Source organism: Peromyscus maniculatus, chromosome 8, assembly GCF_049852395.1.
Source record: "Peromyscus maniculatus bairdii isolate BWxNUB_F1_BW_parent chromosome 8, HU_Pman_BW_mat_3.1, whole genome shotgun sequence".
In the NCBI taxonomy this organism is placed as follows: domain Eukaryota; kingdom Metazoa; phylum Chordata; class Mammalia; order Rodentia; family Cricetidae; genus Peromyscus; species Peromyscus maniculatus.
In genome coordinates this window covers 95,759,124-95,775,112 of record NC_134859.1, presented here as the reverse complement: position 1 = coordinate 95,775,112, position 15,989 = coordinate 95,759,124, and the positions used below count along the sequence as shown (strand labels likewise).

At 41.0% G+C, this 15,989-nt stretch overlaps 1 protein-coding gene across 10 annotated transcripts in view; it reads right to left on the bottom strand.

Annotated features, from left to right (window-relative positions):
- Positions 1 to 15,675, bottom strand: part of Cep112 (centrosomal protein 112) — a 432,181-nt gene extending 416,506 nt beyond the window's left edge. For 4 of the 10 annotated variants that reach the window (XM_042283013.2, XM_076543627.1, XM_076543623.1 and 1 more), the window contains exons 1-3: positions 15,350 to 15,482; positions 6,900 to 7,013; positions 2,215 to 2,405 (exon numbers count right to left, since the gene is read on the bottom strand). In XM_042283013.2, the coding sequence (XP_042138947.1) occupies positions 2,215 to 2,405; positions 6,900 to 6,999 (291 nt within the window). In that variant the 5' untranslated portion in view covers positions 7,000 to 7,013; positions 15,350 to 15,482. Of the gene's footprint in view, positions 1 to 2,214; positions 2,406 to 6,899; positions 7,014 to 15,349 lie in introns of all 10 variants that reach the window. The other 6 variants (XM_076543626.1, XM_076543624.1, XM_076543622.1 and 3 more) reach the window with 3 other exon arrangements.
- Between the last annotated feature and the right edge of the window lie 314 nt (positions 15,676 to 15,989).

Genomic DNA, 15,989 nt, shown 5'->3' with positions numbered 1-15,989 from the left:
TGCTGTGATGACCCCCAGCCATAAAATTATTTTTGCTGCTACTTCATAACTGTAATTTTGCTACTGTTTTGAATCATAATATAAATTTGGGGGGGAGCTTTGTCAAATGGGTTGCGACCCACAGTTTGAGAACCAGTGCTTTATAGTTGAATGGAAAACTTTTTAAATTATGTCCTACTCTATTTCTTCCTGTAACTATCAATTAGTTTACACACATAGGCACACTATACACAAAATCAGTATTTAGAGTAACCACAATTAAAACGTGCCAGAAATTAAAGCTAAAAGTAACAATCCCTCAATGCGGTGGGAACTCCAAAGTCAGAGACATGGGATTTGGTTCCAACCATACTGTTCTTTCCCTGGGAGGCCAAGACAAAGCTCCAGGCCTTCTTAGTATCATTTGTCAAATAAAGTCCTTCCCTACAACTTTATGAAATCGACTGTGAATGGAAAAATGTGACAGAATATATTAATATCCCAACATCTACTGTTCTTCAGAAAACAGTCCATTTTAGGCACTGAGATGACATTAACACATTAGTTTCAAGCCCTGTGCATGATAAAGTTTCTGGAGAAAACTCTACTTGGGCACCAATTACCTAAGTCTACACCGAAGTCCTCAAGGGGCTCCTCCTCAGGAAATAGTCACACATGACCCCTTATATTAAATCGGAAATGCAGGATGATTTCTTTTTAAATGAGATATGGTTATCTTGCTTATGCTCTGCTTCTCTTCCCATGGTTTGCCTTACCTGCAGTCAACCATGGCCTGACATATTAATGGAAAATTCTACAAATAAGATTTAAATTAGGTGCTGTTGTAAGTTGTAATAAACTCTCATAAACTCTGTTCCACTATCTCCAGCGAGATCTATTTGCACAGTATACTCTGCTGTGCTGACTGGTTCTACGTCTACTTGATACAAGCTAGAGTCATTTGGGAAGAGGGAACCTCAATTGAGACTGGCCCATGAGCAAGTCTGGAGGGCACTTTCTTGACTGATGATTGATGTGGAAGGTGCCAGCTAACTGTAGGCAGTACCAACCCTAGGTTGGTGGGCCTGTGTACTATAAGAAAGCAGGCTGAACAGGCCATGAGGAGCAAGCCAGTAAGCAGCATACCTCCATACCATCTGTTTCAGTTCTGCTTTCAAGTTCCTGTCTTAAGTTACTGCCCTAATTTTCTTCATTGATGGACTGTGACGTGAAAGTGTAAGCCAAAATAAACTCTTTCCACCCCAAGTTGCTTTAGTCATATTTTATCACAGCAATAGAAACCTTGACTAAAGCAACTACCTATTCATAGTCATTTTGTAGCTGTCTTAGATGTCTCAGTATAGCACAAACAATTCCATGTAGTTTGCTATTTTGGGAATCTCGTGGAGATGGGGGGATAAAAGCTTCACAGATAATAGGGAGACCGAAGTACTCATTCTAATATCTAATCAAATACACAAAGTCAACTAACTACTTTCCCCAATACTGCTGATCTTAGCATAAGCAAAATGTATGGTATTCCTTTTACAATGGATAATAGCATTAAAAGTTTTTGTGCTCTGCCACCAACAAAAGGAATTATCCTTTGGTGTGCAGCATTCCATGCCACTATATTTTGATTAGTAAATTGTCTAATATGTAGAGAAATCCTATATTTTGTAACAATTCTGACATTCACACACACACACACACACATATAAAACAACAGTTAGCAGTCCAGTTAGATATCATACTCATAACCCACACAAACCAAGAAGCAAATTTATGTTTACAAGGAGCAAGATGGGGACAATTCATCCACTAGCCATAAAATAACTGCCTCATAACAAAGCTGATAATAATTAAATCAACTATAGAGAACCACTTTTAAATTCTAACTTATTATTATCGGCAGACTAGAAAGGGACTTCTAAGAGCCATTAAACTGATAATGTTAAATAATATATAATGAAAGGATTCATAAACTATAATTAAGAGTCAAATTTGAAAATTAGTAAGTAATTAAGGTCAGTTTTAAAATTCATTTTTATATAAGTAAATAAAATATAACAAAAGAATGTTTTCTATTGAAAGTGAGAAAAAATGAATGAGAAGTTTTAAGTTATGTACTATTTAGCACATATAACTCAATATTATTTCCCTTCCTAAAGGGATGATATATCACACTCACTTTAAAAGGAATGAAACTACTATGCCATGGTCGGCAGTACCTACCATATATGATGGTAATGTTTTTAGTATTCCTGGCTCAGGACGGTGTGTAAAAGGGCCTTCAAGTACTCCTCGCCTAAGCATATGCAGTAACAGCTTTGCGTACAGGTTCCGATTCTTCCTACCCATGAGTCCTGCACCTGTTCCTGAGGGCTCACACAGCTTTCTGATCCAAAGAGCACACCGCTGCCGTTCTGTAAGTACATAAGAACTATGTGAAACCTGATGTCAATGATAAAACATTAAATTATAAAGGTCTATATAAGTACCTACTATAATCTAGAACAGGGGTCAGCCAACTTCTGTAAAAAGCCCAATTGTCAATACTTCAAGCTTTCCGAGACATGTGATTACTGGCATAACTTACTCTAGCTCACCATCTTATCAAGAAAGTATTAATGAACCATATGCAAGCAAATGGTATGGCAACATTATAAATAAAATAAAATAAAAACTTTACAACAACAAAACATAGTTATGAGCTGGAAAAAAGACTGTACACTCCCAGTCTAGAGTTTAATTTATTAGTTAGCTGCAGTTAGGCAACACAAATATGAATACATATTTTCATAAAAATAAGATTCCTGGAATCTGTCTTTGGAAGTTAATAAAAATAAAATGTGTGAATACTATTAAACATATTTTAGATAAAATTTTGCAACAATAAAATAACTTTAGACATACTGGAAAGGCTGTCCCTAACTCCTAACTATATAAACACAGAAAGCTAAAGTGCCATGTCTGGCTACCAAGCGGTACATATTCACTCTAAAATTAAATCCAAACATTTTATCTATTAAAGCCAATAATTCCAAGGGATTTGTAGCTGATTTAAGGTTTTCTTTTACTATCTCTAAAGTAAATGAGTGAATAATTTCATGAAATAATTATCCTTTTTAAAAAAATCTACCTAAAAATGCAGCACATTTAATCCATATATAATGACCCATTGAGTGTATTATCTTGCTGTGACACAGGATTTTTAACTCTCACGAACACTACTCTGATATTTTTATCAGTCTAACTCAATTTGTGGATTACATATATTATACAAATCACTAATCTCTTGGCTTATAAAGGTCATATTCATTTATTGTTTTGCCTACAAAAAAAATCACTAAGTCTGGATTTACCACTTTGTAATCTCACTAACAGGCATGAGAGGTGGCATCTAAAAAATGTGTGTTTTTACTCTGAAAATTATATGATCACCAAACAAACTTTATAAATATCCAGTGTACTTTATACAAACAGAAAATACAGAAGTGGAATTGGTCAGCTTGAGCACATAGTTGAAAATATATTATCTTCATGTCTTCTAGCAAACTGACATCGACATTATATTCAATGCACACACTTTGGTACAACTTGATTAATGAAGAGCTTAAATTATCTACTAAATTATCTACTTAAAATGATAGAAAAATCTCACTGAAGCTTTAGCTGTAAGACTAGATTTCTTAAATGGGATGAGTTCCTACATGTTCATTATGAAGCAGTAAAAGAGGGCCATGAATGTTCCACATAGACAATGTATATAAACCTAAGGTTATATTTAAGCAATTCTAAATACCTCAAATCTATTTTTAAAAGAAGACAAAATATGAGAAGAGTTTGATTTGAGATACATTTATAATGGGAAATTCTCTTTTTTTACTTTTTTAAAACTTTTTATTGAAAAATATTTTATTCATTTTACATACCAATCACAGATCCCCCCTCTCTTCCCTCCTCCTGCTCCCCCCAGTGCTTCTGCCCCACCCTCACCCCCCCATTCCCTCCTCCAAAAAGGTAAGGCCTCCCATGGGGAGTCTGCAGAGCCTGGTACATTCAATTGAGGCAGGTCCAAGCCTCTCCCCCTGCATCATGGCTGTGCAAGGTGTCCCACCATAGTTAATGGGCTCTAAATAGCCAGCTCATGCACCAGGGATGGACCCTAATTCTACTGCCACAGAAGAATCTCAAATGGCCAAACGACATTTAAGGAATTGCTCAACATCCTTAGTCATCATGGAAATGCAAATCAAAGTGACTCTGAGATACCATCTTATACCTGTCAGAATGGCTAAAATCAAAAACCCTGGTGACAGCTTATGTTGGAGAAGATGTGGAACAAGGGGAACACTCCTCCACTGTTGGTGGGAGTGCAAACCTGCACAGCCACTTTGGAAATCAGTATGGCAGTTTCTCAGAAAATTGAGAATCAATCTACCTCAAGACCCAGCGATACCACCCTTGGGCATATACCCAAGGAATACTCAATCATACCACAAGGACACTTGCTCAACTATGTTCATAGCACCATTATTTGTAATAGCCAAAACCTGGAAACAACCTAGATGCCCTTCATCTGAAGAGTGGATAAAGAAAATGGGAAATTCTAATACAAAATTTTCTTAATTGGCAGATCCAAGACAAAAAAAAAGGAAAAAAGTTATGATTATCAAAGTTCTGGAATCAACATAGGTGTCCATCAATGGGAAAATGAATAAAGAAAATATGGTGTGTGTGTGTGTGTGTGTGTGTGTGTGTGTGTAGTGTGATTTTATTCAGACATAAGAACAAAATCATGTCATCTACAAGAAATGAAATGAACTACAGATCATCATGTTAAGCAAAACAAATCTGAATCAGGAAGACAAATATCACACATTTTCTCTACGTGGATATTAAAAAAAAAACATGGAAATAAGAAGGGTCACTATTACAGAAGAGGAAAGGGAAAAGCAAAAGTATAAGGAGAGACAAGAGAGGACAATCAAGGGAATTACCATGATCAAAGTAAATATAATGTTCATAATATGTATGAAAACATCATAACAAACCCCATTAGTTTGTGTGACTAATGTGTAGTAATTTTTAAAAGGTAGTGAATATCAGAAGAGGATGTGATATGCATGTATGATTACATACTATTAGAAGTCATCATGAGTCAGCCATGGATGTGAAGGAATGGGACTTGAAGCCATGAGATCTGAGAAACAACAAAGGAAGAAAGGAAAGGCTAAGGACCGACAAGCAAGAAAAGAGGCAGAAGGAGGCGGTTCACGGGAAGGCCAGAGCAGGCTGCGATGACTGAGCAAAGACTGCATCATCCCTGTGTCACACTCCTATCTCTCCGTGCAGCTCCTCTAGAAGTCTGTAGTTTTAAGTCAGCTCCTCACTTTGAATACAAAGTGCACTCAGACACTTGAGCCCCTAAACTATGCAGCTGCCCTCTGATGCCTTAAAATATCTGTAAATCTCTATGTTGAAACAAAGGTTCTCATTCCGAAAGTAGAAATAATAGGACAGAAATGAGAGGCATGAAAGCAACAAAAACTCATTCACAGTTGATCTTATCAGGTAGTCAATCAGATTAAAGGGTCAGAGGTTAACGATGGATTCATGAACTGGAAGTCACTTCCAAAGGAGGAGGAAAAAGTCAAAGTGAAGAAAGAGAAGCATCTAACTTTGAGATCATGCTTTAAGCTCATGGCATATAACACGGCATCTCAATAAAATCCTGGCAAAGCTTAGAGGACATTGTCACTAAATTTTTATTTATCCTGGAACAGCTCAAAGTAAACAATCCTACACCAATGATACACATTAGAATTAAGGTGTAGATGAACAGTTTTAGTAAATAAGAAACACAGAGCCAAATGCAGAGTTAAAAGCCCAAAAGGTCAGAGCAGTAGCTGAGAGTTGAGACTTAAAACCACCTTCTTACCCTTCCTGCCGCTGCTGTCCTTCCCCTCAGCAAGAGACCTACTTCCTGTGTATCTGTCATTTTATTGACTTTCTGTTCTGCTTTCTCATTGGTTGTAAACCCAACCACATGACCTCCTCGTCACTGTCTGTCTATACACACCTCCAGGTCTTCTATGGTTGGTATTGAGATTAAAGGCATGTGTCTCCACGCTGGCTGTATCCTTGAAATCACAGAGATCTATCTGTCATGTGATCTGGATTAAAGGTGTGTGCCACCATAACCCGGGTTCTGCTATGGCTTGATATTAGCTCTGACCCCCCAGGCAACTTTATTTATTAACATACAAATAAAATCACATTTCAGTACAAATAAAATATCACCATATTAAGGAATTTTTTTAAAAGGGAATTTTAACTTTATTTCCATTTTGACAGTTCACTTGTATGACAGTTAATCTTTATTGAAGATATTCAGAATCGCCATGGAAACCTATTTCTGAGTGTGTTTATGAGGGTGTTTCTAGAAAGATTTAACTGAGAAAGGGAGACCCAAGCTCTATGTGGGCAGCACCATTGCAAGGGCTGGAGGACCGAGACTGAAGTTGAGAAGCAACATTCACTGCTCTCTACTTCCTGACTGCAGATGCAATGTGACCGGAGCTCTCAAGCCCCAGGCACCACGCCTTCCCACCATGATGAACTGAACCCTCAAACTGTGAACCAAAACAAGTTCTTAAGTGGCATCTTCCAGGTACTTTGTCATTACAATAATAAAACAATATATATTAATAGCTAATATAACTGTTTTGATTAAATATTTTTAATTTTAAGGATCTAATTTCAGCTAGATATGGCAGCACATGCCTATAATCCAAGTACTAAAGCAGTATGTTGGAGGCTATCCTGGGCTGCATAGTGAACACCAGTCCAGCCAGGGCTACATAACAAGAATATCTCAAAACCAAGAAAGCATCTAATTTCAAACCCAATCTTACCTGACCTGTGGGGTAATTTTAGAACAAAGGGCTTCATATCTACCACAAAGTGATCAAATTCTGCATCCAGCTTCTCCCATTTTTCTTCTTCACTTTCCATTTCCACAATCCTTTCTGTGAAAGAAAGAGTTAAAATTAAGTATCAAATACCTGTATAAGGAAAGCTATGAAACCATGATAAAATACATTAAAGAAAACTTGTCAATTAAATACCAATCCTCCTTAATTGACTGCTAGACTCAGTGAAATTCCAATCAAAACTCAGACAAGCTAATTCTAAAATTTATATGAGAAGGTAAAATAATCAGAATAGTAGAACAATTTTGAAGAAGCTTGAAGTTGGAAGGCTCACATCATGTTATTTTAAGATGTACTAGAGTCGTCAAGACATTATGGTACTGCCTAGAGAACAAATAGACAGGAAAACAGAACAGAAGCACAACATGGACCAATAGAAATATAGAACCCTGATTTCCAACAAAGACATAGTCAAAGAGAAACGACAATTTTTATAACAAATAATGCTTAACAGTAATGTTATACTATGTATGTAAATTAAGTCCAAATGAATAGTGGACCTAAGGGTAAACTGTAAAAACTGAAAATAAATGAAAAGATCTCCATAACTTTATTAAGAAAAAAAGAATTATCTATGAAATAAAAACCTGATATACAATATTGGACTGTACCCCTCCAAAAAAAAAACTGCAAGCTTTGATCTGCAAAGACTTTATTAAGGGATTGAGATTAGGGGAAATGCTTGCAAATTCTGAATTCATAAATAACTTATATCAACAGCACATGAGTAGCTGAGGAAGTATGTAGCTCCGTGGTACAGTGTTGTGTGCTGTGAGGCCCTGGATCAACCTCCAGCACAGAAAAATAGTATTAATAAAGAAAATATAAATAACTCTCATCACTTAGCCATACGAATAAAAACCATCCAATAAAAATGACAAAAAATTGATCCCTTTGACAGCAATTAATTGTATATTTTAAAACAGAGTAGACGATGAAAACAAATAAATCGTTAAGTATCTGAAATGATGGTTGTACCAACCACCCTGCTGTCACTACACTGTATACATGGTTTTCAATACAGGACTACACCCTCCAAACACGTACAACTCCTACGTGTCAGTTAAAATTATACCTTAAACCATCAATCCCTTCACCAAAGAAGAAATACAAATAATGGCAATTATGCCCATAAAAAGATGCTGAACATTACTAGTCACTAAGGAAATGAAAACCAAAACCATGCTGCAATACCCCAACAACACATGAGAACAGCCAAAGTTAAGCCAAGAAATGCGAAGTGCTGGTGAGGGTGGAGAACACAGCAACTCTCGTGTTGCTGGCCAGAATGTGAAATGACATGGACATTCTGGAAAGGGTTTGGCAGTGTCTTTCAAAGCTAAACATGCATTCACCATATGACCAAGAAGTCCCAAATGAAATGCAAAATCTACATCCACACAAAAAGTGCAAATGTGGTACTTAGAGCAACTTTTTAAAAAATCAACAGTGGAAACAGCTCACAAGCTAACATTGCACTCAGCAACAAAGAATGAATATTGATACACAAAACACCATGACTAAACTACAGTGAAAGAAACCCTTTTCCAAAGCTTATGTGCTAGGTCCACTGATGGAGGTACCAGAAAAGGAAAAAAAAAATTCAGCAGAGAACAGTCAGTGGTTCAGAGACGCCATCAGTCAAGGACATTCTGAATAAAGAGGACATGCACCAGAAACTACCAGGGGTATTTAACTGTTCAGCACATGAACTGTAGAAGAGATTGTGAAGTCTGTACATGTATAAGAATTCACTCAATTATATATCAAAATCTTAAATGTCCTTTAATTCCCCCTAAACTTTTTAAAATATTAATTCCTCATATATACTGAATATATAATTGGAGTAAAACTGACAAAACCAGAAACAAACTATCTTATGTTAAAATATATCCAGGAGGTAGCTAGATGGCTCAGTTGCTAAAGAGCTTACTGCTTAAGCATGGGAACCTGAGTTCGGATCTCCAACACTCACATAAAAAATCCAGGCATGGTCACATGTGTTTGTAACCCTATTGCAGTGGAGGAAGAGACAGGTGGGTCCCAGGTGAAAGACCCTGTCTCAAAGGATAAGGTGGAAGGAAGTGGACATCTGCTCTACACTACACACACACACACACACACACACACACACACACACACACACACACCTCCAACCCTTACCTGTAGCACAAGCATGTAATGCCATTACTCAGAATGCTCAATTCCTACTTGGGTTACAGCATGATCTTGAGGCAAGCTTGGACAATTTATACAGACTTTGCTCCAAATAACAAGTAAAATAGAGGCAGCTGTGGTTTAGTAAGTGGTACAGTACTTGTCAAGCATGTCTGAGGCCTAGGTTCAATCTACCGAACCTCAAAATTTAATTTTATATATGTTAATGTGTGTGTGTGTGTGTGTACATCCAGCTCAAACCCCAAAACTGAAGGAAAAGAAAAAAAGAGAAAGAATATATCCATAATCAATATGTCCATTTAGTCTGTGAACTACCATATACTTACATAATATATAATACCCAATTTGTCACATATTTACAAACTATGGATTGGGGGGAACTCTGTTCTGCCTTAAAAGCTGTCTTGTTCCACAGCTTAACCTTACCCTTGCAAAACGAGTTTCCAGCATTTACAGTTTCTCACCAGCAACTTCTACAACCACCTGTCCTGTCTGAGTAAGTTACCCTACCTTGCATCGATGCCCGTCACCTCCCTCACAGCCATGAGAGGGAGCTATGGCCTCACTTTTGCACATAGGTGCATGTTCTTTCGATCTTTCATTTCCTCCACCCAACACAGCCTAGGAGGGCAAAGACTGGCTAAGATCCTCCATGCTGCTTCCCAACTACTGCTCCTCTCCCAATCACCCTCTGTGGGGCCGCCAATCGCCTGGCTACACAACTTGCTTTCCATTCCCTTTAGGAACACCTCTACCTGACAGTAGCACCGTCTCCTCAGATGCTCACCTGCATCTCTCTCCTTCCTCCCTCCCTCCACCTCCCAGCCCACCTCCTCTTGGAGCTCTTCTTTCCACTTGCCAATACTGCAAACCCCACTGATTCCGTAACCAAGGAGCGACTCAGGAAAGATGGTACAGCGTTGGAGTTAGATGGCTCTTTGAAGAGTTTACTTTTGATCAGTCCACAAAGGAATGCTTAGAACTTAACATACATCTTAAAGCCCCTTAACCAACTGCAACTATTCGCTCAATTTAAGAAAAAAAAAAAAAACTTAGTTCACGATAAATAGATGGATGGTACCAGCCCTATTAAAGTGGTACTCCTCCCGCCTCTCAACCCACCTCTGAAAGGATACATCCTTACCTTGCCTCTATTCCTACATCCCAAGCATCCTCCTATTGTTTATCAATCATCAGTTACATACCTCCCCTCCCCCCCGCCTTTTTTTTTTTTTTTTTTTTTTTTTTTTTTTTTTTTTTTTTTTTTTGGTTTTTCGAGACCTATCCTGGACTAGCTCTGTAGACCAGGCTGGCCTTGAACTCACAGAGATCCGCCTGCCTCTGCCTCCCAAGTTCTGGGATTAAAGGCGTGCGCCACCGCCGCTGCCGCCACCACCACCACCTGGCTTTATTTCAAATTCTCCATCTCCACTGGCTCCTTCCCCTCCTGTCACCACTCATTCTCGCCTTCCATTCACCAGTCTTCTTTTACTTTACTTCTCCAGCTTCACCCCCATGGGAATTACCTATTCCACTCTGTCACCTCCTGAACTCTTTCCGAGTCCCCCTGTGATCGATCCACTAGTTGTTAAATCCAAACAGCTATCTTCTGTCTTCAGGGTACTCACGGCACCTTACCCTCCTTACATCTCGCTACTCCTAGAAATGCCTCTTTGACGTCAATAACTCACTGCCTCCTGCCCTGCTGCCCCCCAGGTCATTTCTTCTCAGTCTCTCAATGGCTCATTTCTCCAGCCACCATTAAGTCCAGATTCTACAATGCTCTTTCCTTGGTCTTCTTTTGATCTGACTTTTCACCTTCTCTCTGGGCAATCACAATCAGTACTGGTAGTTTCCTCATGCCATTTACCTTAAATTGTATTGCTAACTCTACCCTCTCCTTGCAGTTCCAAACTCGTATTTACAACAGCTTCCTGGACCTACTCTGGAACATTACAAAGGTACATATGTCCCAAAGAAAACTCTTTACAATTGTCCCATATGCTTAGTGGTGTTGTCATCTAGTTTATCTTCCTTACTAGACATTTCAGGATTTCCATTGTCTAAGTTCTGCACAAAGGGCCCAGGGACAAACACCCAGAAGTCCCAGCTTCTCCCTTCTCCCTGCACTCTAGCATCTCCTACTACCACAATGACCCCATGACCTGCCCTCCAACGAGCCTTGTCTCTACCTGAGGAAAAAGTGAAGCTTAGCTTAACTACTTCAAAATCTCTCTACTGCCGACTACAGGATACTTTCCAAACCCTACGTTAGCCGGGCCAGTGCATTCCCATTTAGGCCTACGTTACCATCTACTCTTGCCTAACTACACAAACCCACCAATGGCCATTTTAATTTCCCCATTGTCACAATGAACTTCCCGCCATACACTCCAAGCCCTGACCTAATTCTGCTCCCAATGCACAGGTCTTTACAGACCCGAGGACAGATAATATGCAGCTCAGGTGTCACTGCTGAGTACAGCTAGTCCTGCTTACCCTAGGCTAATTGATGTTCTCTTCCTGCTGTGAAACGCTCCATCTGTGTCACTGCATTTACCAGACATTTGTAAATTTACATACTTCCTACATCCGGGAGAGGCTCTTGGAAAGCAGGGGTCTCAACTTACACCTTAGTAAGCACCTCACATATCATCAAGTACATGTTAGGAGCGAGAGAACTGATCACTGAATAAACAGATTAATGTTCAACTTCTGCATGACTAATCGCTTTTTTGACAATGTTTTGGCGGCAGGGAGTACAAGTTTCTGTGTGTGTGTGTGTGTGTGTGTGTGTGTGTGTGTGTGTGTACTCCCATGTGGAGTTTTTGCATATCTTCCTTGATTGCTATCCACATTAACTCTAGGACCTCTCATTAAACCTGGAGCTCATCAATTCAGCTAGGCTATCTGGCCAATGAGAACCAGGGATCTATCTGTCTCTAGGGTTACAGATGCCAACCACCACATTCAGCTTTTATTTGAGTGTTGGGGATCCAAACTCAGGTCCTCATCCTTCAACAGTGGACACTTTATGGACAGAGCCATATCCCCAACCCCAAACTACTGGTTTCTAATGTTTCTACTCTGAACACCAGATAGGTCTTACAGAACAGGTATATCACATGCTCCTAAGCTCCTACTTCCATTTGTCAAAAATGGCCATCCCACTCTCCGTGTTCCAGAGGAAGGAATGTGTTTTCAATTTTAAGACACAGTTCAAACAAACTTCATTCAGGGTTGGGGAGGTAGCGCTGTGGCAGAGAAGTTGTCTGGTATATGGGGGGGGCTCTGGTCTCAATCCTCCACACTGCATAAATAATTAACTAATCATGTAACTTGGTTTAAATTAATTTAATAACTAGTTGATTAGTCGGGGGGGGGGGGGCTATTGGGTTTATTTTGTTTTAAATTCTTACAATACATTTGGTACTTGGTGAAAGTACACTATGATAGCATACTGGATAGTAGATAATAAAGTTGAAAACATCTATTCAAATGGATAAATAAACCAACGAAAATTCCTAGGCCCAAAACTTTAAGCACAGCTCGGCCCTAAATGTACTTCTAGGCTTACACATCATGCCCTGTACTCAAAATTTTGCCTAAGCCTGTCGTTGGCTGTGGCCAAAGCAAAAAGGTTCCTCATAATCACTAATTCTCAATAAATCCTTTGACATTTGTGGAAATGTTAGTGTTTGATATTAGAGAAGACTAAAATTCAGCAGTTAAGTGACTCACCAAAATCATATAATTAAGCAAAGCCCAGATTAAAATTCTGAAATCCCTAGCTCTTACATAATCTGACCACTTGGCCGTTACATGTAAGTCAGAAATATCGCCAACTAATAAAAAAAAAAAAAAAAAGTAATTTGAATAGTAGAAAGGCAATCTGAATGCTCAGGACTTGTAATAATCAAGTCACACTCTAAGGAAAGCAAAAACAGGAGCTGGGTCAGTAAAGTGTTGGCTAAAGAAGCAGGAGGCCCTAGCTCAAATCCCAGGAACCACCAGAGAAGGCAGGTACAAGCGGCAGACGCCTGTAGTTTCAGCACCAGAAAGACAGAGACAGGTGGCTTCCTAGAGCTCACTCTCCAGTCAGCCAAGCCTAATCGGGGAGCCCAGCTCCTAGCAAGAGACTCTCTCTAAAACAAGTTGGACAGCTCCGGAAGACATCTGAGGTCTCGTTGACTCCTAGCTTTCAAACCTGTGTGCACGTACATACCCACGCAAAAATAAAGTCTAAGTGATAATTAGTCAAAGCTAAAACATCTTCTTTCCCTTGCCCCTTATTCATTCTCTAACAACAACAACAAAAAAATTAACGCTTCAATTTTTGAAGGGATTCCTGCTACACAAATTTTATTGTGCAAACAACTTATGTCTAGCTGTCAAAAAAGTCTTTATACTATTCATCAGAACTTCAAATTTAAGGTATTAAAACTGAAAAATAAGGGCGGGGCATGGTGGCACACGCCTTTGATCCCATCACTTAGGAGACAGAGGCAGGCTTATCTACAAGTTTGAGGCCAGCCTGGTCTACACAATGAGTTCCTGGGCAGCCACATCTATGTGTAGAGAGACTATGTCTCAAAAAGTTTTAACTTTTAAATTAAAAAGAAAGAAAGAAAAGAAAAATACATAACGCTCTCTCTTTGGTTTAGAATTAAATCGCTCATAGCATGTCTTTCACTAATACCAATACAATGTGACTACTACATGTACAACCTACTTCTAAAGTATAAAAAGAGGCTGGTGGCTCTTGTATTTATATTCTGTTGGTATATGGTGTCTTTTATTAAACTCACTAGCCTCACCTTTTATAAAATCTGCTTCTTTGTGGACAGCTATAAAATGCGCTAAGACTTGCTCAAAAGTGTTTGGCGGCCATAGAAGTCAGCAAAGCACACGCAAACCCCCAATATTAACAGCCTTAAAAAAGAGACAACGGACAACCGCTAAGCCAAGAACACACTTCCTATACATAACACGCACCTTGCAAACGCAATATATTCCTGAAAGTTGCGTAAAGTGCTTTTTTGTTCCATCAAATGAGATTTTAAACATATTGTAGATGCTTTTTTTTGCTCCATCAAATCATATTTTAAATGTATTGTGGAGAATAATACAGAAGACTTGAAATGCCAATGAATCAAGAGTTACGGGGACCCTTTTTTTTGGCGGGTTATACATCTGGATATCTTCCCAGATGTGGGTATTAAAATGTATCCCGGAGTGTCCTCCAGTGCACCTAACCAGATAGACAGGATTTCCGCTATCCTTTACCGGCCGGCTGGAAAGTGGGGCTTAGCGGCGTGAATGACCTGAGTGCTGCAGGCCATCGGCTGGACCTGAACACTGCACAAATTACCCTGCTCTCCATTTAGTTGGGGTAAGGGAATGGCCACAGTGGAATGGGGCTTACTGGCATTTCGCTTGCCTTGTCTATCTTACTTTCAGTTATCTTTAAAAAGTAAAGACAAGTCACAAAAATACCAGCCTACTGATGTGGGGGGAGAGGGCACACGCCCTGTCCTCCCAGCACTCGGGAGGCAGAGGCAGGTGGATCTCTGTGAATTCGACGCCAGCAAGGTCTACACAGCGGGGCCCCTGTCTCAAACACAAAACAAAAGGCAGCTGTCGTAAGCACTTGTTCACCGGATCTCTACAAACACTGTATGTCTCCCTAAAGGGCCGCGACTCGGTGCTGGGGGACCTTGCAAACCCGAGATCATCGGGACTTTCTGGGAGCCAGGCTGCAGGCGGGTCCTGCTCCTGACTGATGGCGGGGTGGAGGGTGGGGGACGCAGCTGTCCGGCTCTCGGCGGTCACTTCCTCCGCTGCTGTGAGCGGCGCCTGTGTAGCCCACCCAGGCCCGGGGCCGCTCTCCTACCTGCTCCAGGGCACAGATCTCTCCTCACACCCACAAGCCCCTACCTCAGGGCCCGGGGCCACGCCATGCCACCTGACCAAACTTGACTGAGAACTTTCCCCGGCCTTCGCTGGGCTGCTAACCCCGCCGGGGCGCGCGCCACACAGGCCGCAAGCGCGGGTCCCCGGCCTGCGGCGGCGCCCCTCCCCGAGCCAGCCAGCCCGCACGCGCGGGGGCTCCATCCCGCGCAAAATTCCACTCAGAACCTGGGAGCAGGGCGGGACGGGGATTACTGGCGAGGGAAAAAGGAGAGGGAGAGAACCTGGAGCCCCCACCAGCAAGCCGTCCACTCGGCCGCCGCCGCCCCGCCGCCACAGCCAAACGGTTTCAAATCCTTGCGGGCGGATGGGTCGCTGGCGTCCAGCATAACCGGGGGCGGGACTACCGAGCTCGCCTGTCCCGCCCCCTCGAGCCCCGGCTGGCACTCAACGCGGTTGCCATGGCGACGCGCGGGGCTACGTCTGTCACTGCCTCTCACATCCGAGGGGGCGGGAATTCCGCCCTCCGGGGTGCCGTTGTCATGCCAGGGGCGGAGACTTCCCCACTGAGCTATTCCCCCACCCTGAGGGAAATGGTCACCCCCAAGCCGTTCCGTTGCTGTGGTAACTGTCTAGTCCACTGCGCAGGCGCCGAGCTCGTGTTTTTTGCCTATCTGGTCCTTGGTGCTTTACAGGCTTAATCTCCTGTGATCCCTGTAGTGTGGACACTGCTGCTTCCGGGCTTCCAACTCCGTAGTTGGTGAACACTTGAGAGACTGAGGAGAAACCAAGAAAAACTCAAAAGCGACGGAACTGCTGGACAATGTTCACTAAAAAGCCTGTTTGTTGTTTGAACAGCCACCAACCGTTGAGTAAGTCCAAAGCAGGGAGAATTTACCCTTGTTAGCTCACACTCCAGAGGTG